Here is a 14818-nt window from a genome sequence, read left to right as displayed (position 1 = left end):
CATAAGTGATAGCATTAAAGATATGGATCTATTCAACCTTGGCATGAATTCTACACAGTAAGGATATCGTTTTGCTGGGACAGACTTACGATGGACAACATTTGCCAGCTTTTGCTTGACACAGACCTACATCTACATCTACATTGATACTCCGCAAGCCACCCAACGGTGTGTGGCGGAGGGCACTTCACGTGCCACTGTCATTACCTCCCTTTCCTGTTCCAGTCGCGTATGGTTCGCGGGAAGAACGACTGTCTGAAAGCCTCCGTGCGCGCTCTAATCTCTCTAATTTTACATTCGTGATCTCCTCGGGAGGTATAAGTAGGGGGAAGCAATATATTCGATACCTCATCCAGAAACGCACCCTCTCGAAACCTGGACAGCAAGCTACACCGCGATGCAGAGCGCCTCTCTTGCAGAGTCTGCCACTTGAGTTTATTAAACATCTCCGTAACGCTATCACGGTTACCAAATAACCCGGTGACGAAACGCGCCGCTCTTCTTTGGATCTTTTCTATCTCCTCCGTCAACCCGACCTGGTACGGATCCCACACTGATGAGCAATACTCAAGTATAGGTCGAACGAGTGTTTTGTAAGCCACCTCCTTTGTTGATGGACTACATTTTCTAAGCACTCTCCCAATGAATCTCAACCTGGTACCCGCCTTACCAACAATTAATTTTATATGATCATTCCACTTCAAATCGTTCCGTACGCATACTCCCAGATATTTTACAGAAGTAACTGCTACCAGTGTTTGTTCCGCTATCATATAATCATACAATAAAGGATCCTTCTTTCTATGTATTCGCAATACATTACATTTGTCTATGTTAAGGGTCAGTTGCCACTCCCTGCACCAAGTGCCTATCCGCTGCAGATCTTCCTGTATTTCGCTACAATTTTCTAATGCAGCAACTTCTCTGTATACTGCAGCATCATCCGCGAAAAGCCGCATGGAACTTCCGACACTATCTACTAAGTCATTTATATATATTGTGAAAAGCAATGGTCCCATACTTGTGGCTGATACAAGTATGGGGGCCGCAGAGGCTTGCTGAGTGGGGCCGTGTTCCAGAGCTGTCCACAGTGGAGCCGGCGTGCGAGCAGCTCGCGGCTGAGCAGCTGTCCGTTGAGACGGCGGCCGCCACCGCCGTGTCCGCCATGCGGCACTCCTGCACCGGCCTCGCGCGGGCCGCCGTCGCCTTCATAAGCGCCCGCTTCCTCAGGGTGATGGGCACGGAGGGCTGGGTTGACGCTGCACGCAGCTACCCGAGCACTTTTGTGGAGTTAGTTCGCCTGCTTGCAGAGGCTCAAGCAGACACCAGGTAAGCACGAGAGATGCAACTCGTCTGTGTTGTACACTTCTACATGTGTGTATGTGTGTGTGAATTGACAACTCCATAATTTCTGTCACTCAGTTACATTAGATATACGCACGCGAGGAAATACACCATCATTTACGTTCGCTTCATGATATTCAAACAACTTACGGGAATTCATTCAGGTAATACTTACAGCTACCACCGATATTTCGGCAGGTGTGCACCCCGCCATTTTCAATGCGGAAACTATAACGGACAGGAGATGTACAAACAAATTTAAAACCTCCGTTCTTGGGGTAATTCAGGAAAGATAACACACATACACACTGAACACTAGTGCCTTCAAAGACGACCAAAGTAAGAGGTATCAGTAGTGAAAGACTACGTGTTATCATGTGAGGTAAATTTGAGTCTGTTCCTCTCTTTTTGGCAAGGGAGAGAGCAGGATTCCAAGCAGATTATAAACAAAAACCTACATCCCTGTTTACAACGTTGCTCGCTAATTTAATCTCAGCTCCTTCCTTAATAACACCATCCCAATAGCTGGACCTGCATGCCAATATCTTGGTATTTTTATATAACATAGGGTGACCAGCATCTAAACACTGTACGGCAGTAGGAGATCTACTTGGCTGCTGTAATTGCGTGTGCCGCTTATGCTCAGTGCATCGGTCCTCCACGATCCTGATAGTCTGACCAATATGTCATGCCACACCTACAAGGAATGCGATATACACTCGCCTTATGCTAACCAAGATCATCCTTAACAGAACCTAAAAGCACTCTGATTTTAGATGGAGGCCGGAAAATATATTTCACATCGTATTTCCGTAAAATACGACTGATTCTGTTGGAAGTGCTTGGTACTTAAGGCGAAAAGGCAGTAGACTCAGGTGTCAACACAGTATTATCATCAATCACCCGATGCACAGTTGGTCGATAGTGCAACGCACCTTCAATCTGTCTTTCACTATAACAATTTTGACGAAATGTAACTTCACGATGGGCCAGATCAGCTGGCAAAGTCTCAGTGTCGGAAATAACACGTGTCCTGTGTACCAAGGCACGGAGTACCCCTTCACGCTGAGCAGTATGGTGAGAACTATCAGCCTGTAAATACAAGTCAGTGTGAGTACGTTTCCGGTAAACTGCGTGTCGCAATGGTCCATTAGCCTTCCTCCTAACCAAAACGTCAAGAAAGGGAAGGCAACCATCATCTTCCACCTCCATAGGAAAACGAATTTTCTGGTGGATCCAGTTCACATGATATAAATTAGAGTGCTTTTCTGTTCTGTTAAGGATGATCTTGGTTTGCATAAGGTGCATATATATCGCATTCCTTGTAGCTGTGGCATTGCGTACATTGGTCGGGCTATCAGGAGCGTGGAGGACAGATGCACTGAGCATAAACGGCACACTATTACAGCAGCCAAGTAGATCTGCTATTGCCGAACATTGTTTGGATACTGGTCACCCTATGTTATATAGCGAGATATTGAGATGCACGACCAGCTATTGGGACGATGTTATTCAGGAGGCTGTTGAGATTGAATTAGTGAGCAAACTTGTAAACTGGGGTGGAGGTTTTTGTTTAAACTCTGCTTCGAATTCTGCTCTCTCCTTGTCAAAAAACAGAGCAACACTTGTTAGTTCGTAGTCTTTCACTATCGATATCTCTCACTTTGGTGACCTTTGGTGGCACTAGTGTTCAGTGTGTGTGTGTTATCTTTCCTGAATTACTCCTAGAACGGAGGTTTTAAATTTGTCTGTACACCGCCTGCCCGTTACCAGTTTGTGCCTTGAAAATGGCGGGATGTAATCCCGCCGAAATATCGCTGTAAATATTACCTGCCTTATTTTCTGTAAGGTGTTCGAAAATTGTATACAGTAGAAGAAACTCAAGTCTCACACTTTCTGATAGTGCGCGATGCTTTCATTCGCTTCTTATGAATTTAATAATTAGCAGTAGATTGTGCAACTAATAATATGAATTTTAAGTATGCAAGAAATTTCGTAATTTCAAATATTTTTAAAAGAAAAGTAACTTTAACTGTTAGTACATATCCATTATAAAACATTAATTTGTTTTTATACAACTTAGCCTGAGATACAATACATCGCATAAATATCATATGAATTCTTTTACTAGAAAAGCTGAGATAATTTTCAGCTATGTAAGGATCAATAAAATACATGGCATCGATTATCTCCATAAAAAAAGGTAATGTTGGAGAAGGCTGACTCGTTATAAGCAGCAGCATGAAAGTAAGGTAATTCTAAATGTAAATAATAGTTTCTAGGTATGGCAAGGTTATGAGCTTACGAACATTAATCTATTCAAATTGAAAAGTATTGCAATCGAGATAATCTTGTCAATACTGCATTAATTAGTCTGCATGTTACAGTACTAATCTACTTCAGACCAGTAATTTGCAAGTGAAATAGATTTAGAATTAGTAGAATAAAAAATCAGTTACAAGTGACAACATTTTGTAATAGAAACTATGGGCTACTTACAAAAATTTTGATTATATCAAAGTCTGAAAGAACAGACACGTTGGATTCATATAACTGACGCGCCTTGCTGGGCAATGGATCCACCTTCTTCAGTGCAGATGCATGAATACATCGAATCTCCTGTGGAAATCTCAGAGTAGCCGGCCGTGGTGGCCAAGCGCTTAAAGGCGCTACAGTCTGGAACCGCGCGGCCGCTACGGTCGCAGGTTCGAATCCTGCCTCGGGCATGGATGTGTGTGATGTCCTTAGGTTAGTTAGGTTTAAGTAGTTCTAAGATTTAGGGGACTGATGACCTTAGAAGTTAAGTCCCATAGTGCTCAGAGCCATTTGAACCAATCTCAGAGTAGAGAACACGGAGTCAATGGGAAGGGACTGCAGGCAGGCGGCGCGCTCTGGGAACCTGGATCGCCTGTGAGGCGTGCCGAGGTAGCCAGCGCAGCCGTGGTAGCTGTGACCTGGGCGCCGCAGTGGTTGACGCACTTGCCTAGTAAGCAGGAGATCACGGGTTCGAATCCCAGTCCTGTACACATTTTCACTTTTCGCCACTCATTCCGCATAATGTCTTGCTTCAACTGGCACCAGTGATCCCTTCACTTACATAAAAACTTCCTGTTTCAAGATCGCAAAAACTGTTAAGAGATTAAACAAACTGAATTCATTTGGAAATATCCCATGTGCCATCTAAGAAGAACATCTTTTACAAGGTACAATATCGTGCATGATAGATGAGGTGTACCGTAACTGCCCATACGTTACATAACTCTGTTTGAAAATGTACTGAATTTAATTCGTCATAAAACTCTGTAAATGAGGAATTCACAAAATTCCCCCAAAACTTTAGTAGCATTAAAATGTACAGAACTGCTGTAATTTACAAACATTGTACAAAACACAATCTCACGTCTCACAAAATGAAAAAGAGTAGAAGATTCTGGGACCAGCTTAGGTTTATAGAGTGCGTTGCGTCACGTGAATGAAAAACTTTCACTAGATTGTAACGCCCGATCAGGAAATGATGCACATTCCGAAGTACGCGGGTCATTCAATAATTAAAGAGACAGATTGGTCTAGGGAAGAAACTGTTGGTGGGACAAGTTTGTTACTTTTATGGTTTGAAGTTGCCATCACTGGAACGAGCCCTTTTCAGGCTGATGTATCAGCATTGTTTTGTTTATAGCATCAAAAATACAATTCAAGATGGCGAGTGCGTTTGAAACGTCCCCACTAGTTGAACAATGTTCTCTTATTCGGTTTTTACTTGCTGAAGGCGAGAAACCAGTGAATATACACTGTAGAATGTCTAAAGTTCATGGTGAAGGTTGCATGAATGGTGCAAAGTTTTACAAGAGGGTAGAGCAGTTCAAAAATGGTCACAACTCAGAGACAGACGAACACTGTTCTGGCCGACAAGATGCAGTTTCAACTCCCTCACTTGAAAGTCGAATTTATGACATTATTCGTGCCGACCGCCGTGTGACTGTGGAAATGGTGGTTCATAAGGTTCAAGTTTGTAGTATAGCTGATAACATTATCTGTAACTAGGTGTTAGCACCTCGAAACATGTGCAAGATGGGTCCCAAAGCACTTGACGTGGCTACGCAAGGAAACAACACTGAGAGTGTGCGCAGAGTTAAGGAACGTTGTGAAAGAGAAGGTGAGCATTTCCTCAACGAAATTTTAACTTGTGATGAAACTTGGGTTCAGTATTATGAACCAGACTCAAAGAGACAAAGCATGGAGTGGAAGCACACCAACTCACCTGTCAAGAAAAAATTGAAAACCCAAGCATCAGCAGGAAAAGTCATGTTGACAGTGTTTTGGGATGCTGAAGGTCCAGTTTTTTGTGATGATCTCGAAGAGCAGCGTACAATGAACAGAAAGTACAACTCTGATTTGCTTTTAAACAAGGTGAAGCCAGCCATGAGACAGAGATGGCGTGGATCTCAGAGGAGAGGTGTGATTCTCCAGCAAGACAACGCACTTCCTCATATTGCTGAACTAACCCGTGAAACCATCGACAAAATGGACTGGGAAGTACTGCCTCATCCCCCTTACAGTCCTCATTTGGCACCTCATGTTTTGCATTTGTTTCCTGCACTGAAGGACGTATTACGTGGGAACAGATTCCAGGACAATGAGGACGTGAAAGAGTTTGTGAGAAATTGGTTCAAAAGTCAAGATAAAGAGTTCTTTGCAGCTGGAATAGAAAAGCTTGTAGCCCGTTGGAACAAGTACTCAAATGTTGAAGAGGATTATGTTGAAAAGCAGAAACAGTATTGTTTTGTAAGAATAAACGCTATTTTCCCAAGACCAGTTTGTCTTTTATGTACTGAATGGCCCTTAGCATTGTCCTCCAGGTACATCAGTTACAGTTACCTTTCATTTGCGCTGTATTTTATACAAACTGCTGTTAGGCATACTTCAGCTACAGGTCGGGGAAACTCAGGATAAGCAATGCATAAAGCGATTAACTCATTGGCGACTCATTCGTCTTAGTGAACCAACTATTTGTCCTTGGGAGTGAATGCTCTATTTATTGTGTGTCGGCAATACCTCAGTAGAACTGGCTGTGGTAAGCCGCCATCCGCCCTCCGTGCGATCACACATTCCCCACACTGTGTCTCTCTCTTTCTGTCTCTGTGCAGTGTACCAGCCGCTGCAGACACCGGGAACACCTCTGCTGCGCCACACGCTGGTCTTCACTCCAGTGCCCCACCTCATGTCGCCAATGTTTCCTGCGTGTGGTGAGTTCCACCTTTACATTTGCACATCTCTCCACGTTCACACACTACAAATTATGATAAAAAAATCGTATGGATCCTAATTTTATTTTTATAAAACGCTGCGGCTCTGGTGGTTAACGGTAACTATATTTCATTCAGTCTCTACATGTTTCTCGGGGTACATACGTATAATAAAGCTCACTCTCCATATTTAATGTCTTGCATCAGATTTTACACATATTTATATGGTATGACAATGTGGATCATGTTCTGTCCAGAACACATGTATTTCACTCAATTCAGTAATATTTGTATGTCAAAATTCTTTTCCGAGAGTTTTTTTTACGTATTGATGTGCTGGATACAGTTTGTACTTTCATTACTGGTTATACAGGATGATTCGCAAAGATATGAAAATATTTTAAAATGTTATTCTGCAAGTAAAACTAAAGAAAAAAGTTTATATAGACATAGGTCAGCAAATGTTTAGTTACGGAGTTACAGCTAATAAGAGATTTTGCCTGAAATGTAGCAACTTTGCTGATATGAAGCCATCGCAAAACTGTATGAGGTTAAAGTAAAACACTGTTTCCTTTTATTTGGTTGTTACTGACTGTTGAATCTAATAAAACATGTCCCAGTCGTGTATCTGCAGTAGTTTTCCAGAAGATCCATAGAAGTAAAAACATAGTTTCATAAAATTTTAAATTTATTGACTACTTGGCTCATTTTTTTTAATTCCAGACAATTGCATAAAGATTTAAACAAAAGTTGTAGAGAATTTAACTTTGGGAAAATGATGGGAATAACGTTAACTGAAACTGTAAGAATGTGCCAGATAATATGCTTCTGTTAATACCATAGCAGACGGGAATTCTGGTTTCACTTAAACACACCATTGTTATTATGTTCTTTCACTCCACAATACACAAAACTAACTCGTATCAAGGTTAGGAAATGACTGAAACAACTCACTAAGGTTTGCCAACATTGACGTAACTTTTCTACATTCTTAATGGAAAGTAAACAAATTTATTTGTTTAATAATCTTTGCTTCTCAGGATGTTCTGGAAAACTAATGCAGATACGCATCTGGGACATGTTTTATTAGATTCCCCAGATCAATTACAAAAAAAAATGGAAATCGTAATTTACTTCAGCCTCATACAGTTTTGCCATGGAGTCATATTAGCGAAGTTGCTAAAGTCTTTTATTACCCGTAACTCTGTAATTAAAAATTTGCGGACCTACATTTATATCAACTTTTTTCTTTAGTTTTAACTGTAGAATAACATATTAAAATATTTGCATATCTTCGTGAATCACCCTGTGTATGTTCCAAATTCATCCTCTAGGGACTGGATGGGGAAGTGGGGTTTCGGTGCATTGCAGTTGCTGCAGTGAGAATAACTTGTGGGAGTTTGAATTTATGGTGGTCTTCAGCAGGAAAAGAACGAAGAATCAAGACCAAGGGAAGCAAGTAGAATTACAAAAATAATTTCCATCTAAAATTCTGGGTAGCACTTGTTCTGGAGTGTATGCTTAAAAGTGAACTGGGTTACACAAAAAAAGAAGCACGCTGAAGGGGTGGTGGACATAACGAAATGAAACTTCATGGCCTGAGACAATATATGATGTTATTTCATTTCCTCAAAACTTAGCTGTTTGAACCCACTTCCCAGTATCATGTCGTACCCATACTTGCCTTGATGTATGAAGTAATTCTGTTGGGAAGGACGTCCTAAAGCCATTATAACTTCTTGTGAGTAAGCTGTCCCAAAACTGTTGTAACTCCACCTAGACATCCTGGATACTGACATGGAGGATGGAGTGCCATTCATGTTTCACCACAGTCAGACCTGAGTATTGACTATCTTTCTGACCGAAGGAGCTTTTCAGCATCACACAGACAATTTATTGACATGTCCTATGTGTGGCCAAGCATTTTCATGTTGGTAAATTGTGTCATGTCAATGTTACTTCGCCACTAGGTTTCTCTCCACAACATTATTTGTTTATGGTTCACTTCAATTTTTGTAGTTCTTTTTTGCTCTAAAATTTTTGTATATTGTTACTATAGCCATCAGATAATGTTGCCACCGGATCAGATTTTCTGTATTTTGGCTTTTGTATAGTGTGAACCACTAAATTTGTTTTTCATGATCATTCTTGAACTTTACAGAAACTGAATCACTGTGTTATTTCATCCTAATCATACACCTTCCTTCTTGGTGTGATTAATCTGAGTATCCTGTTTTACAGACTTATGAAGTGCCAAGTTAATATAAAGAGGCACCATTTAAATTGTTTTTGTGTATATTATGAAAAAGTTTTCTTAACTATTGCAAAGTGTTACAGTAAAAGTTTGCTTGTGTAAACTTCAATCAGAGTAAAGCCAAATTACTAGAATTTCTTAAATGATATACAGAGTTTGTTCAAAGAATAATAGCTTTTGAAAGTAAATTCCAGCAAGAAAGAGGTATTCTTGAGATGATATGTTCAGTATAAAAAGTGTGTGTTTTAGTATCTAAGTATTTTAGTATTTGTTTGTTGATAATAAAAAATGCTTCTCTAAAGTTACACCCCTCCTGCCCAATTTCTTTTTATCATCCTTCAAGTTATCTACTGGGCTTTTCCTCTTTTAAAAACTTAATATATATGGGTGTAGTACAGGATTACTCACGTGCAGTAGTATTTATTTGAACTTAAACTGTAGCAAGAAAGTAGGCAAAATTCATACTTCTGCTTTTCCTGTTCTTCACTGTTTCATTGACTGTATAATCTGGCGACCATTCGTAAAGTGAGGTTAACTAGTCATGGAGGTTAGCTCAACCACTCTACTAAAAATTAATAAGGAGGGGTATTTTAGTCTAAGGAAAATTTGGTTATCTAAAGTTGGCAGCCCTCCATCACTTCATGTGATATTTTGGCGCCTGAAGCTGGTTACTGCAGTGTTATTAACCATAGCTGTGTTTTCAAGATTCGAGGTAAATATTTTGCTATTGGTGTTTTTCTTCTGCCTGCAGTCACTGAGTATCAAGTTTGTGATAATTTGATTTAAAAGTATTTTTTAAAGGCTTCATTACATATCTTATTTCCAAATGTTCTTTTGGTTGACGTTATGCTGTTGCACAATACATTTCATGAGCGTATGTGGGATTAAGTGCCAACACATTTTGGGGTTAACTTCTCAGTAGTCCAGTTAACCCCACTGAAAACTTGCCTTATAATTACCCTTATACTTACTACTGTAAATAAACAGAACCTTTATTAAGCATAATATTTACACATTCTGTGAATTACATGGTTCATAATGCCAAGAATAAGGCAAAAAACTACCAGTCACAGAGATTATCCACCAGAACTGCTGAAAGACGCAGTCAGTCAACATATCCATGAGCAAGTGTCTTTTGGGAAAATTAGAAAGTAGTGAGGGTGTTCTTAGATCAACCCTTAAACGATTCATATGAAAGGCTGTTCGTCTATGAGTTGACAACATAACTTCTAGGCCATCATATAAACATCTACAAATTTTCACAGAGGAGGAGGAAAAAACACTAGCTGACTATATTACTACTGCATGCAACATCCATTATGGCTTAACCACAAAAACTGCAAGGATTCTTGCTTATGAATATGCTAAGAGGAATGTCAAATCTGTACCACAGAACTGGGGAAGAGAGAAAGTTACAGAACTGTAATGGCTCAGGGCATTTATGAAACGAAACAGACTTTCATTACTCACACCAGAATAGACAAGTATATCATGTGCCACTAGCTTCACAGAGGCAAATGTGAAAGTGTTATTTGACAATCTGATATGCCTTAAAGCAAACTACAGGTTTGAACCACAAGATATATAAAATCTGGATGAGAGGTAACCACTGTGCAGAAAGTATTGGCACAAATTTGGTGCAGAGCAGTTGGACAAGCTACATCTGCTAAAAGAGGATCACTTGTGACAATGGTTGCAATAATCAGTGCTTATGGAACAGCTGTGCCACCATTCCTTGTGTTTCCTAGGGTACATTTTAAAGATCATATGCTGCATAATGTCCCACCAGGCTCTGGGGATAGGGCCACTGCCCCAGGCTGGATGAACAGTGAACTATTTTTATCAGTCCTGCAGCACTTTGTAAAACATGAAAGGCCTGCAAAGGAACATCCTAACCTCATGATTCTTGACAATCATGAAAGCCACACAAGCATAGCAGCAATACCATGTGCAAAAGAATTTGGCTTACTTTGCCTGCTCGCATGATCCATAAGCTCCAACCTCTGTATGTGGGAGTTTTTGCATCTTTCAAGAAGTTCTATAATACAGCATGTTGTGATCTTATGGCACATACAGGGAGATCTATCACAATCTATGATGTTGCTGGACTGGTTGACAGAGCTTTTCCCTTGCGTTCACCAGCCGAAATATATGCAGTGGTTTTGGGGCGTGTGGTACTGAACCAGTAAACAGTAACTTTTTCGATCTGACGACTTATTTAACTTATTTAACCAATCAGCCTTGGCGCACTGAATCTAACCAGAGAAATGATATGCCATTTACTTCCACTGTTGCTGACAAGACCATAACTACAGATTTAAATATTCCTCAGCCTTCTAAAGAAGTCAAGATGAATGGCAAAAGAACTGAACCAATCTCTCCAGAAGACATTCAGCCTCATCCAAAAGTCCCTCTTCCAAGAAGAAAACAAACCGAGAAATCAAAACCATTGATTGTGAGACACCCCAATAAAAGAACATTCTTGAAGATCAAGTTAAATTAAAAGAAGAAAAGAAAATGAAGAAATCTAATAGGATGATAAGAAAGAAGTTTGATCAGAATAAGAGACCAAAGAGTAAGCTCTTTGAGTTGGAAGAATCTGAAGCGTCTCAAAGATCTCTTCTCTATGATGACTCTTCTTCAGCAGTGAGTCTGTCTTCAGATAAAGACAGTATGGTGTATTCTCTAGGAAGCTTTGTGATTGTGAAAGTTTATGATAAAGACTTTACTACTTTCAGACATTACGTTGCTAAGGTTCTTAAAGTCCTAAAAGATGGAGCTGATGTGTAATTTTACAAAAGCTTAACTGGAACAATGAAATTCATGACAACAGATGAAAGACTGTCTGTACCAGAGACTGATGTTGTACTGAAATTACCTAATCCATTTCAATTAAAATCTGCTCGACATGCAAATATGTGTTCTTTCAATTGTGATTTGTGTAACTTCACATTGTATTAGTTGTTTATCTGTCTTTTGGTGACTGTTTTGAGTATATAACTAATTGTTTGCATTTCTTTCTCCTGTATTACATAGTATTAAGCACTGTCTAACGTTATATGTATTGTGTTTTTCAGTGAATACCAATAAATGTCAATCGTCCAGTTAACTGCACTGAATGACTCAGGTAACCTCCTCCAGGGGTTAAGTGGACTACTTGCAACTATGTTACATTTTGGTCTCTGATTTTTAAAATATTTTGGTTGGGCTCTTAATATTTTTTAAAAAAATATTAGTGTGCTAAATGTTTACTTATTGTGTAAAATATACATACAAAAATTTAAAATGTTAAAAGTAGTCCAGTTAACTTAACTTCACCATGTTTTAAACCACAAAATGAAATTGGAACTGAGTTGTCCTAGCTTAAGTATAATATTATTCATTCTGCGTTTCTACTGAACCGCTGGGTAAGATCTTAGGAAAAGAGTTGCATAGTCTGATTTACTTTTCAATTAGCACAACACACGGTAAAAACTTGTAAACATGGTAACTCTATTGATTAGCTTACCTTATTAACAGGACTACCCTCCCACAGTGTACTTTATTTGGAAACTAAACTACATTTTAGTAAGAGGGTTGTACGTGGCTTTTCCTGTGACAGGACTATTTGTTCTGTGGGGGTATAGTATATGTGGCAACATAGAGATAGGGCTTTGTGTTACTGAGGTAAAAAAATACTAAATTACAATAGTAGTGTTACAGTTAAGACTCCAGCACTATGTGCTATAGCAGAATGTCCGTGGCTTACCGTTTTGCCATTGAGGTTCTCTCCACCACTACCTACTGTGACCTGACATCAAAACAGATGGCAGCCATACGATGACAACAGAAATGACACCGCTGTGCCTGTCGAACACATGCGAATTCTGCCCATCTTGCCGCCATGCCCGCTGACAATGGTCTTCTGTGGAACTGAAAAATGGCATCGACTGTTGCGGCACCAGCAGCCTATGCTTCAGGTCACAGCACCACTTCAGTTGCAGTCCTTTGTACAGTGCCGTTAGATGTGGCCACACTCTCCTCATGGTTCCTCGAGCAAAATTTGTCTGAACACATTGGAGTGGCCGGTCTGCTAGCAAATCTAGAGAGATAACATAAACAGCCCATTAGAAGTAAACTGTATATGTGTCCATCACACACTACACCGAGCGAGGTGGCGCAGTGGTTAGATACTGGACTCGCATTCGGGAGGACGACGGTTCAATCCCGCGTCCGGCCATCCTGATTTAGGTTTTCCGTGATTTCCCTAAATCGCTGCAGGCAAATGCCGGGATGGTTCTTTTCAAAGGGCACGGCCGACTTCCTTCCCTGTCCTTCCCTAATCCGATGAGACCGATGACCTTGCTGTCTGGTCTCCTTCCCCAACACAACCAACCAACACACACTACAGAAAAGAGAAACGCCAAACATACTCTATGGACCATGCTAGTTCTCTGTTCTCTGAATGTGACTAACCTTAACTTTATCATGTGTAATCGTGGTAGAAATCATACATTAGTATTAGTTACCCAACTGTCAGTTATGATATCAGTAGTAGCAGTAGCAGCAACAGCAGCAGTAGTAGTTGCTGAAGAAAATTCAAGATGGTAGTAACAGCAATAGGGTATTTTTATAGTATGATGGTAACATCGTTTACTATTTCAGTAGTTGTATAAGCAGTCGTTACAGTGCTGATAGCCGTTGATATAAAGAAAACTGTAAAATTTGGCAAAATAATTCGAAATAACTAAAAGCTATTGACTTTTTCTGTAACTCTAAAGGAATAAAAAAAGTGTGAGAGGAAATATAGGCCATAGAAAAACCCCATGTCAAGCAGCAGATGTGTAGCATCTAAATGTTGCAGGCATAATGGCACAAAGAAGTAAGAATAATAAAAAAAGTTGTATGATTGATATTCTGAACTCATTTTAATTCTCAGAGTAGAAAAAGTGAGTACACATGAAAGATTATCATGAAAAGTTACTTACATGAAGTACTCGGTTATTGGCTTTAAGAAAGAGGAAGATGATAAATATACACTGAACCGTCAAAGAAACTGATATAGGCATGTGTAATCAAATACAGAGATACATAAACAGGCAGCATACAGCACAGGAATTGGCAACGCCTATATAAGACACAAGTGCCTCGCACAATTGTTAGATCGGTTACTATTGCTACAATGGCAGGTTATCAAGATTTAAGAGAGTTTGAACGAGATGTTATGGTTCGCGCGCGAGCGATGTGACACTATCTCCATCGTAGCGATGAAGTGGGCAATTTCCCCTTACGACCGCTCCACAACTGCGCCGTGAATATCAGAAATCTGGCAAAATACCAACTCTCTGACATAGCTGCAGCTGGAAAAGATCCTGCAAGAATGGAACCAACGACAACTGAAGAGGATCGTTCAAAATGACAGGAGTGCAATCCTTCCGCAAATTTCTCAGATTCCAACGCTGGGCCGTCAACAAGTGTCAGTGTGCGAACCATACAACGAGACATCATCGGTATGGGCTTTCAGACCCGAAGGCCCACTAATGCATTCTTGACGACTGCACGACACAAGGCTTTACGCCTCGCCTGGGTCCGTCAATGCTGACATTGGACTGTTCACTACTGGAAATATGTTGTCTGGTCGGACGAAAGTCGTTTCAAATTGTATCAAGCGGTTGGACGTGAAGGGTATGGAGAGAACCTCATGAATCCATGGACCCTGAATATCAGCAGGTGACTGTTCAAGCTGTTGGAGGCTCTATTATGGTGTGTGGAGTGAGCAGTTTGAGTGATATGGGACCTCTGATATATCTAGGTAAGACTCTAACAGGTGACACGTATGTAAACATCCTGTCAGATCACCTGCATCCATTCATATCCATTGTTCATTCCAACGGACTTGGGCAAATCCAGGAGGACAGTGCGACACCTTGCACGTCTAGAATTGCTACAGAGTGTCTCCAGAAACACTCTTCTCAGTTTAAACAGTTCCACTGGCCAC

The 14818-nt window shown here is 40.4% G+C and overlaps 1 protein-coding gene across 2 annotated transcripts in view; it reads left to right on the top strand.

The window, feature by feature from the left end:
• LOC124553919 (ankyrin repeat, PH and SEC7 domain containing protein secG-like) overlaps positions 1-14818 on the top strand; it is a 63703-nt gene that overhangs the window by 37097 nt on the left and 11788 nt on the right. For both annotated transcript variants that reach the window (XM_047127944.1, XM_047127943.1), the window contains 2 exons: positions 1080-1329; positions 6489-6587. In XM_047127944.1, the coding sequence (XP_046983900.1) occupies positions 1080-1329; positions 6489-6587 (349 nt within the window). The remainder of the gene's footprint in view (positions 1-1079; positions 1330-6488; positions 6588-14818) is intronic.

This window comes from Schistocerca americana, chromosome 11 (assembly GCF_021461395.2).
Source record: "Schistocerca americana isolate TAMUIC-IGC-003095 chromosome 11, iqSchAmer2.1, whole genome shotgun sequence".
Classification (NCBI taxonomy): Eukaryota; Metazoa; Arthropoda; class Insecta; order Orthoptera; family Acrididae; genus Schistocerca; species Schistocerca americana.
Note: the sequence above shows the minus strand (reverse complement) of the source record. Positions and strands in the feature narration are given on the sequence as shown.